The following is a 15,104-nucleotide window of genomic DNA, read 5'->3' on the forward strand; positions in this document are numbered from 1 at the left end:
AACCCAGGGCTTTGTGCATGATCCTGCATATTGGGTCCTCCTCTATTATTTTCTTGGTAGTGGTGATCTTATGTCTTGAGTAGTTACAGTATATTTGGCATGGAAGCAAGAGAGAAAGAGCCATAAAGAAAGAAATGTAGAGAAACAATGTAGAAAAACAGTAAAAATATTTGAGAGGTTGGGAGTTTGGCCTAGTGGTAGACTGCTTGCCTAGCATGCACAAAGACCCAGGTTCCATTCCTTGGTAATACCACAAACATAGGAAAAACTGGAAGTGGTGCTGTGGTTCAAGTGGTAGAGCTCTAGCCTTGAGAAAGCCCAAGGACAATGCTTAGTCTCTGATTTCCAGCCCCAGAACTGGCAAAAAAAAAAAAAAAAAAAGAAAGAAATTTTGTTTGAAGTTTACAGGTTCAGTTTTGTACTTAACTATTGTCTGCATAGTTCTTTAAAATAATGAAACCATATGACAAGTAGATTGTCATTAGTAAGACTGTAGTTATAAATGAATATTTTATCCTGTTATTTAGTAGATCTTACTATATTTTTCTCAGGTGTTGCTGTTATGAAAAACAACTTTCCTTCCTTCCTTCCTTCCTTCCTTCCTTCCTTCCTTCCTTCCTTCCTTCCTTCCTTCCTTCCTTCCTTCCTGCTTTCTTTCCTTCTTTTCTTCCTTCCTTCCTTCCTTCCTTCGTTCTGTCCGTCCATCAGTCCGTCCTTTTTTTCCTGCCAGCCCAAGGGCTTGAACCCAGTTTCACTTCAGGGTTTTTTTTTTTTTTTTTTTTTCTGGTTAATTGGAAATAAGATTCTCTGATTTGAAGCTCAAGGCCACTGTCAGCCTTCTGAGTAAACTAGGATTATAGCCTTGAGTTATCAGTGCCTGCTTTTTTTGTTTGTTTGCTCTTTTTAGTGTTAAACTTTAAATGTCTGATAGTAGTTCTGCATTAAAGGACCAGCCTCTATACTTTCTAACAGGACATGGAAAAGGAAATCAACAATGCCCTAGGCCATGGCCCACAGGATGAGATCCTAAGTAGTGCTTTCAAGTTGAGAATTACTCGGGGAGATATCCAAACCTTAAAGAACTATCACTGGCTCAATGACGAGGTAAATTGTCTTTTAGTTCCCCTTTGATTATCATTTTGTTTAACTGTTTACTATGTATAACCAAAGTGATTTTGACCCAATTGTGAAAGGATGGTAAAGCAATTTTCAGTTTTTATTTCTTGTTCTGCCTTCCCACCACCCCAATTTTAGGGGTTTAACCCAAGCCCTTATACATGCTGGGCAAGTGCTTGGCCACTGAGCTACATCCTTAATTTACTAGTTCTTGAAGCAAAAACATCTAGAACCTTAAATAACTTATAACTTACTGTTTTCCACAGCAGTTCTCTATTCTGCATCTGTTCTTATGCACTCCTTCATTTATTAGTCTCCACTTACATTTTCATAAGTGCAGGGTGCACCAGGAGAATGGCAAGTTGTTGTTGCTGTTGTTTTGCCAGTCCTAGGGCTTGAACTCAGGGCTTGGACACTGTCCCTGAGCACTTCTGTCACTTGAGCCACAGCCTTCTGCCTTTTTCTGTGTATGTTGTACTGAGGAATTGAACCCAGAGCTTCATGCATGCTAGGCAAGCACTCTGTCACTAGGCAACACTCCTGTCTCTCTTCAACTTTTGTAAGCGAGCACTATTCCCTTCCATGAGGTTGAAGCACTCATAGCATTCACTTTCCAAAGGGCGCAACTCTTAGTATTGTCATATTGGATATTAGATTCCAGTGTAAAACACATACATTCAAATTATAGCATGCCTTATATAACTTGACTAATCTAATTTGTATCTTTGCCTATTCAGGAAAAAGCCAGCTCTTAGTTCTTGCCAATTTTCCAGTTGGTCCTTTCCCAACCTAGTCAGTTCTTGCATTTTCTCTCTTTACCTTCCCTCCCACTCCCCTACCATGTCCCAAGGCCTACTTTCTAATAAACACATCTTATTAAAGCTAGACTAATTTGTTTCATAGAAAATTTGGGAAATTCTGGAAAGATACATTTTTCAAAAATGCTATAAATATTTTGGCATATCTCTTAGATTATATGCTTAAATTGAGGGATAGTTTTGTAGCTATTTGTTTTTACATATTTTTCATGTGACACAATTGTGTTCACCTTTTTTCCTTTTTTTTTGTGGGAAAGGAATTTGTGATGCTAGGCACTGAGCCTACGGCCTTGCAGATACTAGGTTAGTGCTCTGCTACTGAGCTAAATTTTCAGGCTTTTATTCTTGTTCAATTTCTGCCATTTTGCTCAGTTAATTATTTTGGTACTGTTACACTTTCCAGGTTCCAACTTGTACTCTCTTGGTGTTTTACAGGTCATTAATTTTTACATGAATCTTCTAGTAGAAAGAAATAAAAAGCAAGGCTATCCAGCACTTCATGCATTCAGTACTTTCTTCTATCCTAAATTAAAGTCTGGGGGTTACCAAGCAGTGAAAAGATGGACCAAAGGGGTAAATCTCTTTGAACAAGAACTTATTCTGGTGCCTATTCATCGGAAGGTACATTGGAGCCTGGTGGTGAGTTGAGAGGGTTAACTGGTGGCAACAGACTACCTCCCTTTCTCTTCCTTCCCCTCCCCTCCTTCCTTTTCTTAGGATTGATCTTAGGATTTCAAATATACTAAACAGCCACCGTGCCGTTGAGCTACATCCCCAAGCCCAGACAATTGACTTAAATATTTATTGGAAGGCCAATAGTGTGTATGAAAAGACCCTTAGCAGAACCTCTCCTCAGGTCTGGAGTTACACAACATAGAAGCTGGAAGACATGGTTTCTATACTGGGAGGTTTTCATTTTCAACCCCAGAGTTTATTTAGTTAGTTTTGCTTATTAGATGGTATAGACTTATTATAGAAAGGTGAAGGAAAGAAAAATCCCACCATATTAAAAAGATGACTACAGTTTTGGTGAAAAAATTTCTAGGCCTTTTATCTTAGAATAGTACTGTATAATATTAAACTGATACTTTCTATGATATTTTATAACTTGCTAAAAATCATAACTAAATTCATTCATGTTGGCTTGGGAATTTTTTTTTTTGTGGGTCATGGGGCTTGAACTCTGGGCCTGGGCGTTGTCCCTGAGCTCTTGAGCTCAAGGCTACCATCCAATCCCTGTTTTCTAGTGATTAATTGGAGATAAGAGTCTCATGCTCTTTTGTGCCTGGGCTGGCTTTGAACCTCAATCCTCAGCCTCCTGAGTAGCTAGGGTTACAAGTGTGAGCTACCATGCCTGGCTGAATTTTTTTTTTTAACCAGTCTTGGGTCTTGAACTCGGCCTGGGTACTGTCCTTAGGCTTTATTTGAGGTTAGAGCTCTACCACTTGAGCCACAGCACCACTTCTGGCTTTTTCTGTGTATGTTATACTGAGGAATTGAACCCAGGGCTTCATGTATGCTAGGCAAGCACTCTACCACTAGGCCACGCTGTTGGCCTGAACTTTTAATCAGATGCTTTTGGGGGAAAGAAAAAATATTTCTCTTAGTTAATATTTAAGATATTTCTGGCTAGACATGGTGGCACACATTTGTAATCCCAGCACTTGGGCAGGCTGAGGCAGGATGACTGAATTTGAGGCCAGGTTGAGTTATGAAACAAGACCTTGTCTCAAAAATTGTACACTAAGCCAGGTGTGGTGGCTCATGCCTGTAATCCAAGCGGCTGTGATCTGAGGATCACAGTTCAAAGCCAGCCTGGGCACTGAACTGCACATGAGACTCTTATCTCCAATTAGCCACCAGAAAATTGGAAATGGCACTGTTGCTCAAGTGGTAGGGCAGTAGCCTTGAGCTGAAGAGCTCAGAGACAGTTCCCAGGCCTAGAGTTCAAGCCCCATGCCCAAGCAAAAAAAAAAAAAAAAAAGAAAGAAACAAAAACTGTCCCCTAAATGATGTTTCTATATGTTGCATTTTCCCATTCTAGGTGATGGACCTAAGAAAAAAGTGTCTTAAGTATCTGGATTCTATGGGACAAAAGGGCAGCAAGATCTGTGAAATTCTTCTGTAAGTACAGGCCGCAAAACTTCACTGCTGTTTTATTATACTTTCGTTAGTTAATCTCCCTTGTGTTTAATTCTAGGGAGCTCCAGATGTAATTGGCTTTTTTTTTTTTTTTTTTTTTTTTGCCAGTCCTGGGTTTGAGCTCAGGGCCTGAGCACTGTCCTTGGACTTTCTCAAGGCTAGAGCTCTACTACTTGAGCCTCAGCACCAATTCCAGCATTTTTCTATGTATGTGGTACTGAGGAATTGAACCCGGGACTTGGTTAGTGCTAGGCAAGCACTCTACCACTAGGCCAAACTCCCTGGCTTTTGGTTTTTGCTATTGCTGTTTTGTTTTGCCTCTTTAGTCATATATATCATATATCATATATATATATATATATGGTCTTAGGGCTTTGAACTCAAGGCTTTCTAAGGCTAGCGCTCTACCACTTGAGCCACAGCACCACCTCTGGCTTTTTTGTGTGTATGTAGTACCAAGGAATCAAACCCAGGGCTTTGTGCTGCTAGGCAAGTACTCTACCACTAAGCCACGCTCCTGGCCCTAAAATCTATTTAAGTATATGATTTTGGTTATGTAATGTTTTTTCTTCTTCAGTTGTGGGGCTTGAACTCAGGGCCTGGGCACTGTTCCTGAGCTCTTTCACTCAAGGCTAGTACTCTATCACTTTGAGCCACAACTGCATATCTTGTTTTTGAGTGGTTAGTTGGAGATAAGAATCTCACAGGACTTTTTTGCTGGGGCTGGTTTCAAACTACAGTCCTCAGATCTTGGCCTCCTGAGTAGGACAGATTATAGGCATGAGCCACTAGTGCCAGGCTGGATATATGATTTTGTCATTAGGTATATACTGTCCATTAAAAAAATTAAATAGCAAATATTAACTGTCTAGAATAAGCTTTATTGTGATATTTTCATACATATATGTGATGTACTTTAAAAATATTCTTTCCCCTCATTTCCTCTGATTCCTTTTTGGCCCTCCTGCTGGTCCCCTTTCTCCTTTTTACTTTCCTATCTTTTTTTTTTTTAACCTAGATTTCATATATAAAAAGAACCATGGAATAGTTCTTTCTGATTCTAGCTTATTTACAAGCCCCATGACCCACAAAAAAATAAGAACTTTTTTTTAATATTGTATATGTTTATTTGAAATAGGGAAGGGAAGGGGAAAAAACAAGATGATTGGGAGGGGGTGGGGGAGGGACACTGGGAGATAAATATTGGAAGGGGTATCAGTGTTCAAGAAGTAATGTACATTATCTGAGGAATGTAACTGTAGTCCTTCTTTACATCACCTGGACAATAAAATACAATTTAAAAAGAAAAAAAGAATAGTAGGACGCTCACTCTGTGAAATGAGAATTGTTTTGATCACATGTAATCATGTGAATACTTTGTCAGGATCTTCAACAGAAATAGAGGCACCTTGTAGCTTAAGCTCCATTAGTCTCAAGGAAAATCTGGTTATGCTTCTAAGCTTTTGGAGTGGGGACGGGCCTCATCCTAGGCTTCTGCTATTCAAGAGACAGAAGTTGCATCTGGTCTAGTTTCAGCTGTTTGAGGAAGATACTTTTCCTTTCTCTAAGACCCAGGCTCCTGACTGAGTCCTGCTAGAATCACTGTGTTTCCTTCCACTGGTTCCAGTTCTTTAATGCTAACACCTTGCTTGTGTCTCCAGTGACCACTGGTCACGTTTTTGTAAATTCATTCTTTTTTTTTTTTTTGCCAGTGATGGGCTTGAGCTCAGGGCCTGAGCACTGTCCTTGGACTTTTGCGAGGCTAGAGCTCTACCACTTGAGCCTCAGCACCACTTCGGCTTTTTTCTATGTATGTGGTACAGAGGAATTGAACCCCGGTCTTCATGCATGCTAGTCAAGCACTCTACCACTAGGCCAAGCTCCCGGCCCCTTGTAAATTCATTCTTATAGACACTAGCATTACACCAGCATTATTTTTAACTAATTATATATATAGCTTCATCAAACCTCACTGAAAACCTGTAGGCTTGACTGTACTTGACTGTGTGTGTGTGTGTGTGTCTGGGGCTTGAACTCGGGGCTTGGGCACAATCTCTGAGCTTCTTTTTCTTTTCTTTTATTTTTATTAAAGAATTTATTAACATTGATTTTTACATCATATTTCAAATGTCATGTTTAACAAGTATTCAAGAAGGGAATCTCTGTATACAATCACTAGCCCATAGATTTTAGAACATAATTAAAATTAAGCTGAGAGTTTGTATGTCATAGATGCAAATTAATATATGTAACAAAACATTATGTCTATAGAGTATAAAGCCGATCATGAATTTTTATGTCTATGTAGTTATGTTTATATCTCCAAGACCATGACCCAAATATTGAGTCATTGCCATTGTACTGTTTGGATCTAATATCCACATATTAAGGATACCATGCACCTTTTGTTCCTTTGGTCTTGACTTATCTCACTCAACATGATTCGCTCTTATTTCATCCACTTTCCAGCAAATGCCATTATTTTATCTTGTCTGTTGGCTATGTAGAATTCCAGTGTGTGTATGTGTGTGTGTGTGTATGTGTGTATGTGTGTATGTATGTATATACATGTATATATATATAATATATATATATCACATTTTTTGTATCCATTCATCTGCAGTAGGGCATCTGGGTTGTTTCCATTGCTTGGCTACTGTGAATAGTGCAGAGATGAACATGGCTGAGCAGGTGTCCTTATCATATCCTGGGTTATGATGTTCAGGATAGATGCCCAGGAGTGGCATGGCGGGATCATAGGGAAGGTCTATTTTAAGTTCTTTGACACAGAACTTTCTTAAGAAAATCATACAGATTACTTTGTAGGGTGCTTATAATAGATTAAAAAGATAGCCTCAGTTTTATTACATTCATGTTCCTTTTATTTTTTTCCTTCCTTCCATAATTTTTGAAAGGTCAGTTTCTATGGGCATCTGAATCCACTGTTTCAGAATATTTTTAGTCAAGTTTGTCTCAACATATTTTCCATAATAATCTCCCTGGGAGAAAATTTTAATTCTCCATAACAAGGAGAAATACTACTCAGGAATAAGATTTATTTGTGACCAAGCACAGTGTGGTTCATTCCTCTAATCCTAACACTTGAAAAGCTAAGATAGTAGAATTTTAAGTGTGAAGCCAGCCTGGGTTATAGTCTGTCTCAAACAAAAAGCAAATCAAACCAAATCATCAAAAAGACTTGTTGGCTGGATTAAGTTTTATTTAGAAGGGTATTGGAATATTTCAGATTTTTACCGTTTTTTTCTTTTTGTTTGTTTTGTGCAGGGCTTAGGCTTGAACTCAGACCTTAAGCCTTTTTGCCCCTTAAGGCTAGCACTTTACCCTTGAGCCACAGCTCTACTTTCTGGCTTTTTTTGTGGGTAATTGGAAATAATAGTCTTATGGACTGTTCTGCTCAGTATGGCTTTGAACTGCTACCCTCAGATCTTAACTTCTAAGTACTTAGGATAATAGGCATGAGCTACCAGGGCCCAGCAGATTTTTATGTTTTGGGAGCCAGTTTTTATCCCTTTGGGAACATTATTGCTCCAATTAATAGTATATTTTTGTATCCTAATACAGCCTTACTTTGCATACCAAGTGGGATAAGAACTAAGATATCTAAGCTGGGCGTGGCACAGTGGCTCTTGCCTGTAATCCTAGCTACTCAAGAGGCTGAGATCTGAGGATCCTGGTTCAAAAGCATATTGAGCAGAAAAGTTGGTAACACTCTTATCTCCAGGGCACTAAAGAATGTGAGACTCTTATCTCCAATTACTCTCTAGAGAACTGGGAAGTAGGGCTGTGACTTAGAGGTCGGGTGGTTCCCTTGAGGAGCAGAGTTCAGGGCCAGCTCTCGGGCTCAGAGTTCAAACCTAAAGACCCACAAAACAACAACAACAACAAAAACAATAAAAATAAGATACCTAGTTTGCTGAATAAGATAACTGTGATGTTTAGATAAAAATCAATCTTAGTACATAGATAAAAAATCTGTTAAATGGCTGGGCACCTGTAATCCCAGCTGCTCTGGAGGCTAAAATCGGAGGATCGCAATTCACAGTCTGCCTGGGCACAAAAGTCCATGAAAGTCCTTGAGACTTTTTTTTCCCCTTGCGACTCTTATTTCTAATTAACTACTAGAAAACTGGAAGTGGTGTTGTGGCTCAAGTGGTAGAGCATTAGCTTTGACTGAAGAGTTCAGGGACAGCACCCAGGCCCAGAGTTCAAGCTCTCCCCGCCCCCCAAGAAAAAATCTCTTGTGTATGTAGTAGTGACTAAGGAAATTCTCCTCCATAATCATAATGCTATTATCACACTTAAGGAACTAATAATCAGTAATGTATATCAAATGGCCCACATTCTGATTTCTCCAGATATCGTGTGTGTGTGTGTGTGTGTGTGTCAGTCTTGGGACTTTAACTCTGGGCCTGGATGTTGTCCCTGAGATCTTCAGCTCAAGGCTACCACCCTGAGCCATAGCGCCGCTTCCGGTTTTCTAGTGATTAATTGGAAATAAATGTCTCACTGTCTTTAGTGCCCATCTTTAGTGCCTGGGCTGGCTTTGAGCCATGATCCTCAGATCTCAACTACTCCTTAGTAGCTAGAGACCTAAGCCACCATGCCGGCTTCCAGATATCTTTTTATATCCTCCCCAACTCAGGAAACAGTCAGGATTCTCATATGTACTTTAATTCACAACACTTTCCATTTTGTTTGTGCTAGCCATGGCATTTTTTGGAGGAAGGTGGTGAGGGAGGGAGATAGGCCTCAAACTTACCTTCTTCTTGGCTTAGGTTCCCAAGTGCTTGGATTCTAGGTAGAGTGTTACCACAATGACAGTTGAGATATGTTTTAGTATACTAAAATATGTTGCTGATTGTTTTATTGTTATTACAATGTTTATGTACAGAGGGTTGCAATTAAATAAGTCAGATCAACAGTACCCTTTTTTTTGTCATTTATGGGGCTTGAACTCAGAATCTGGATAGTGTCCCTGAGTTTTTTTTTTTTTCAAGATTAGCACTCTACCACTTTGAGCCACAGCACTACTTCTAGTTTCCAGTGGTTAAAGAGTCTCGGGGCTTTTTCCTGCCCAGACTGGCTTTGAACTACGATTCTCAGATCTCAGCTTCTTGAGTAGCTAGGATTACAGGTGTGAGTCACCAGTGCCTGACTTTAAAGAGAGTACATTTCTTTTAGGAAAATGATTCTTCTTCCCTTGCACTCTCCCAAAAAATATCCGTTTTTAAATTCTGTTTGTGAAGGTGGTATAGAGAATTAGAAAAATACATAGCAAATTGGTGAAGACAAAATAGTGAAGACTCCTAGAATGGCTGTTCCAAATATCTTGCTTTTTATACCATTTTATACATTTTTGACTCTTTTAACAAACATACACAGACTGTATTAGCAGAGAAAGTAAACCCCACAAATTAAGTTAAAAATACCCTAAAACAGTCACAATTTTGAAGAGCTTATGGACATGGGTTTGAGAATGGTGTATTTGTGAAGCTACATGTAATCTTTGTCATCATGGTCTCTGTGCTTGGGATTTGGTGATACATTCATTTTTTAATTATTGTTTTCTTTAGTCAGTATTTACAGGATGAAAGTAAGACCAAAAGAAATGTTGAGCTAAATCTTCTAGAGTGGACCCACTACAGCATGAAGTCACATGTAAGTGAGGGTCATCTGTCTCTGTTTCACTGACTTTGTTACATTTACTGACAGTACTATAGTACTCAATCTTTTCTTCCTTCTTTCCTTTGCTTCAGTCATTCCCTTTTAAGCATTCTCTCCTAAAGTATATTATTTGCTTTTTGTTGTTGTCACTGCTTTTACTGAGAATTGACCTTAGGGCCTCAAACTTTTTTTTTTTTTTTTGGTCAGTCATGGGGCTTGAACTGGGCCTGGCCATTGTACATGAGCTCTTCAGCTCAAGGTTATCACCCTACCCCTTTAGCCTCAGTGCCACTTTCAGTTTTCTGGTGAATAATTGGAGATAAGAGTCTTAGGTCCTTTTGTTCCCAGGCTGGCTTTGAACCTTGATCCTTAGATCTCGGCTTCCTGAGTAGCTAGGATTACAGGTGTAAGCCACTGTGCCTGGATCCTCATGCATTTTATTTTTATTTATTTATTTATTTATTTTGCCAGTCCTGGGCTTCAGCTCAGAGCCTGAGCACTGTTGTTGGACTTTCTCAAGGCTAGAGCTCTACCACTTGAACCTCAGCACCACTTCCGGCTTTTTTCTATGTATGTGGTACCGAGGAATCGAACTCGGGTCTTCATGCATGCAAGGCAAGCACTCTACCAGTAGGCCAAACTCCTGGCGCCTCCTCATGCATTTTAAACATACAATTTACCAGTGAGCTAAACCTGATCCTAAAGTGTGCATCTTTAAGTGTTACCTACTTCTGAATTTTTGGTCATTAACCAAAGTAGTTGCTCCTTGGATTTTTTCTTTTTGTTTAAAATATAAATATTAAGCAGGAAAATGCAGTGACTGAGTTTGAGAACTGGCTCAGAGGTGTTGTGAGACTAAAGAAAGGCATACAGAGAGTAGAGGTATGTCTGGCCTAAGTGGTAGAGGGCCAACTCTTGAGCGAAAAAGCTAAGTGAAAGCACAAGGGCCTGAGTTCAAGTTCCAGTCCTGGCATGCACACACACATATAAATTTATGTACAAGCAGATTGTGGTAGTTCAGAGTATAATTTGTTGGTGTCTTAGTGACAGAAGCATAGTCCTAGATGGCCAAAAACCCCCAGAACTCCATGGTTTGGGTGAAAAGAACTTACAAAGGATAGAAATGACTTAATTGAATCAAGAATTATCTGGAACTAATATCAAAGACTTTGGGAACATTCCTTAGTAATTCTCCAACAGAGTTGTGAAGTTCTGCATACCGTAATAGCTTTCAGCTATTTATAAATGTGCTGGGAAAGTATGGGGGAAATTTCACAGGAAGTTACAACCATTACAACTCAAGATGGCTATGTCAAGCTGAATCCCTATACTTATCTCTAGCACATCTCCCATAGAGGTGAAACAGCCGGGCGTAGTAGCACACACCTAGAATTCCGGCTACTCAGGAGGCTGAGACCTGTGGATTGTGGTTCAAAGCCAGCCTGGGCACCAAAGCCTGTGAGACTCATCTCCAGTCAACCACTAGAAAACAAGAAGTAGGGCTATGGCTCCAGGGGTAGGGCTGTAGCCTTGAGCTGAAGAGCTCAGGGACAGTGCCCAGGCCCAGAGTTCAAGCCACATGACCAAAAAAAAAAAAGGAAGTGAAAAATATATATATATTTTTTCCCAGTCCTGGGCTTGAGCTCAGGGTCTGAGCACTGTCCTTGGACTTTCCTCAAGGCTAGTGTTCTACCCTGAGCCACCGCACCACTTCTGGCTTTTTCTACGTATGTGGTACCTGGGTCTTTGTGCATGCGAGGCAGGCACTCTGCCACTAGGCCAAACTCCCGGCCCTAGAACAATAATTTTAAGTCAGCTATTTTTCCTGGTTGGTGCTATAAAAAAAAAGTTTTTGCCCAAAATTTGTCTGGGACTTTGTTAGGTTATAGGGTTCCATGTCATGAATCAACTCTGAAGCATGCTGATTGAGAATGAACTTTTCTCTCTCACCAGATTTGCATCTCAGTTCATAGTTTTCGAATGTCTCCATCTTTGAATCCTAATGGCATCCCTCCAAGTCACATGAGCCCAGCTTTAGCCTTCACCTGAACATAACAGCACAACTCTCTTCACCTAAGAACATTTTCATTTCCAGATTAAACAATTTGAATATGAGGTCCTGAAATTAACTGAGGAAAGGACAAATAGAAGTAGCGGCTAAGAGGATGAACACTGTTCTCTGGTGTGGCAGTGTAATAAAGAAAACATAGGAGTTAGGAGCATAGCCCAGTGGTGGAGTACATGCATGAAGCCCTAGGTTCCATTCCTCGGTACCACACATTCAGAAAAAGCCAGAAGTGGTGCTGTGGTTCAAGTGGCAGAGCGCTAGCCTTGAGCAAAAAGTGTTCAAGAAGAGTGCCCGGCCCAGAGTTCAAGCCCTAGGACTGACACACACACACACACACCCCCCCCCCCCCAAAAAAAAAAGCGAGAAAGAAAACAGTCTTGGTACATTTGAATTTGTGGTTCTGTCTACTTAAGACTGGATTTGGGAGAAAAGTATAAGAAATGTAGCTCATTGTGAGTGGTGTGTCATTTTCATCTTACAATAATCAACTGCATTTTTACATTTATTTATGTGTATTGCACTTACTAAAATAAGTGTTATAACACCTGTTCAAAGTCCCTAGCCTCTTTTTTTTTTTTTTTTTTTTGGCCAGTCCTGGGCCCTGAATTCAGGGCCTGGGCACTGTCCTTGGGCTTTTTCAAGGCTAGAGCTCTACCACTTGAGCCACAGCACCATTTCTGGCTTTTTTCTATGTACATGGTACCGAGGAATTGAACCCTGGTCCTGGTGCATGCTAGGTAAGCACTCTACCACTAGGCCAAACCCCCAACCCTCAAAGTCCTTAGCCTTTGAACTGTAGGGTTTTTTTTGGGGGGGGGAGCATGGTAATGGGGCTTGAACTTGGCCTGGGTGCTGTCCCTGAGCTCTTCAGCTCAAGGCTACCACCCTACCCTTGAGCCAAGCCCCACTTCCCATTTTCTTGAGGTTAATTAGAGATAAGTTTCAGGTCCTTTGGTGCCCTGACTAGCTTTGAACCTTGATCCTCAGATCTCAGCCTCCTCAGTAGCTAGGATTACAGGGGTGAGCCACCATGATGGCTTTGAACTGTGTTTTTGTGAATAATAATGGAGGATTGTCACCAAGTGTTTTGTTCTGTCGTGAGCTTTTACTGTCAGTTATTTATGACTGGTGGCCTGGGTTTATAAAGAACTTGGGGGCCTATATAGGTTTAGAACCTACCACCTTTCACTTTATTCTTTCAGCTACTTTGCTTCAAGTTCTGTCTGCCTCAGAAACGTGGCATGGAGGCAATGTCCTCTTTGCTTAGAGCATGTCAAAGGCCTTTCTTCGTGCTTCTTGACACTGTGGGGCCTCCAGCAGTCCATCTGGCTGGAAGTTAGTTATTGCATGGTCAGTTGTATTTTAAGCACAGATTGACCTGTACTTAACACCTTCCCTCCTCTTTTTTTTCCCTCCAATATTTGGAGCCTGAACACTGCCCCTGAGCTTTTTTTTTTTTTGCTCAAGGCTAGCACTTGAGCCACAATACCACTTCTGGCATTTTCTGTTTATGTGGAAATGGAAAATAGAACCCAGGGCTTCACTCTACCACTAAATCACATTCCCAGCCCCCTTTGACCCCTTTTACAGTTGACTGCCACTTCTGAAATAATTTGGACTCGCATTCCTGTTTCCAATTGGTTACCCCTGGGGACTCAGCATGCTAGACTTGTTCACTTCAGTGAATCCCCAGCCCTGATTTAATTACTTGTGTGTGTATATGTAGTAATGTACCTTTATTATACTATTTTATTACAGTGATACTTAGGAAAGTCTAAGAAATTTGTATGTAGTGATATTCATTCACTTTCTTTTTTCTCTTTTTGTTTTATAATTTTAGGAGATTCCTCAACAGTTGAATGGGAGTGATTGTGGAATGTTTACTTGTAAATATGCAGATTATATTTCTAGGGACAAACCTATCACATTTACGCAGGTGAGTGAAGCATCGTCCTTGTGAAACATTTTGTCAGTGCCTGGCACACTTCAGGTTCTCAGTTAGTACTTGCTCCACGACAGTGTGATTGTTCTGAACCTCAGGGATTAGCCTGCTTTTATCAGAATTACGGGTGGTCCCAGCATCTATCTTTGGTGATCGATGGGATAATTTGCTTGTCTGTGAACTCCAGTGATTACTAGTTTCTGTGTATTAGGGTTGTTATTAAAGGGAATATGTAACAAAAGGAAAAAACTCAGGCTTTGTAAGGAAGGGAAGAAACCATAGGTTTGATATGGGACCATGAGTACTGCATTTCCTCTTTGTTCTGCTTAGTGATTGGGTTCTCCAGGGCTCTACATTTGAGTGGAAACTTGAGAATATTAGAAATTCTTAAATTTCTGTTTGTAGCCATAGATTGACCATTACTAATTTTTTTTTTTTTTTTTTTTTGCCAGTCCTGGGCTTGAGCTCAAGGCCTGAGCACTGTCCTTGGACTTTCTCAAGGCTTGAGCTCTAGTACTTGAGCTTCAGCACCATTTCTGGCTTTTTTTCCTATGTATGTGATACCGAGGAATTGAACCTGGGTCTTCGTGTATGCTAGGCAAGTACTCTACCACTAGGCCAAACTCCCAGCCCCTACATTTTTTTTCTTATAGCTAGGCACTAGTGGCTCACACATGTAATCCTAGCTAGTTATCAGTCTGAGATCTGAGTATCATACTTTAAAACTAGCCCAGGCAGGAAAGTCTAGGAAACATACCTCCAATTAATCTCCTAAAAGCTGGGATAGTGCCTAGGCCATGATCTTAAGCCTCAGAACTGGTGCCACATTTTTTTTTTCTCTCATTATCAGACTTCAATATGATATAGACATACTGAATTTATTTATTTGTTTATTTTTGCTAGTCTTGGGGCTTGAACTCAGGGCCTAGGCACTGTTCCTGTGCTTATTTTGCTCAAGTCTACCACTCTACCACTTGAACCACAGTTCTACTTCTGGCCTTTTCTGGTTATGTGGTGCTGAGGAGCAAACCCAGGACTTCATGCATGCCAGGCAAGCACTGTACCACTAAGCTACATTCCTAGCCATGCAGAATGTATTGAGTAGTAAAACTGAAACCCCATTCCATGCTTTGGGGGAACATGAAGTAATTAGGATCCTATGCTAAAATCATATACTTCTAATAATAAAGCATTCATTATTTATTTATTTTTGCCAGTTCTGGGCTTGAGCTCAGGGCCTGAGCCCTGTTCTTGGACTCTGTCAAGGCTAGAGCCTCAGCACCACTTCTGGCTTTTTTCTATGTATGTGGTACTGAGGAATCGAACCCAGGTA

The 15,104-nt window shown here is 40.4% G+C and overlaps 1 protein-coding gene across 3 annotated transcripts in view; it reads left to right on the forward strand.

The window, feature by feature from the left end:
• The window catches only part of Senp2 (SUMO specific peptidase 2), a 47,993-nt gene that overhangs the window by 28,951 nt on the left and 3,938 nt on the right, over positions 1-15,104 (forward strand). For all 3 annotated transcript variants that reach the window (XM_090343352.1, XM_090343344.1, XM_090343360.1), the window contains 5 exons: positions 973-1,104; positions 2,370-2,573; positions 3,979-4,058; positions 9,671-9,755; positions 13,670-13,765. In XM_090343352.1, coding sequence (XP_090199478.1) covers positions 973-1,104; positions 2,370-2,573; positions 3,979-4,058; positions 9,671-9,755; positions 13,670-13,765 — 597 coding nt within the window. The remainder of the gene's footprint in view (positions 1-972; positions 1,105-2,369; positions 2,574-3,978; positions 4,059-9,670; positions 9,756-13,669; positions 13,766-15,104) is intronic.

Source organism: Megascapheus bottae, chromosome 1 (genome assembly GCF_031878675.1).
Source record: "Megascapheus bottae isolate mThoBot1 chromosome 1, mThoBot2.hap1, whole genome shotgun sequence".
NCBI classification, from domain to species: domain Eukaryota; kingdom Metazoa; phylum Chordata; class Mammalia; order Rodentia; family Geomyidae; genus Megascapheus; species Megascapheus bottae.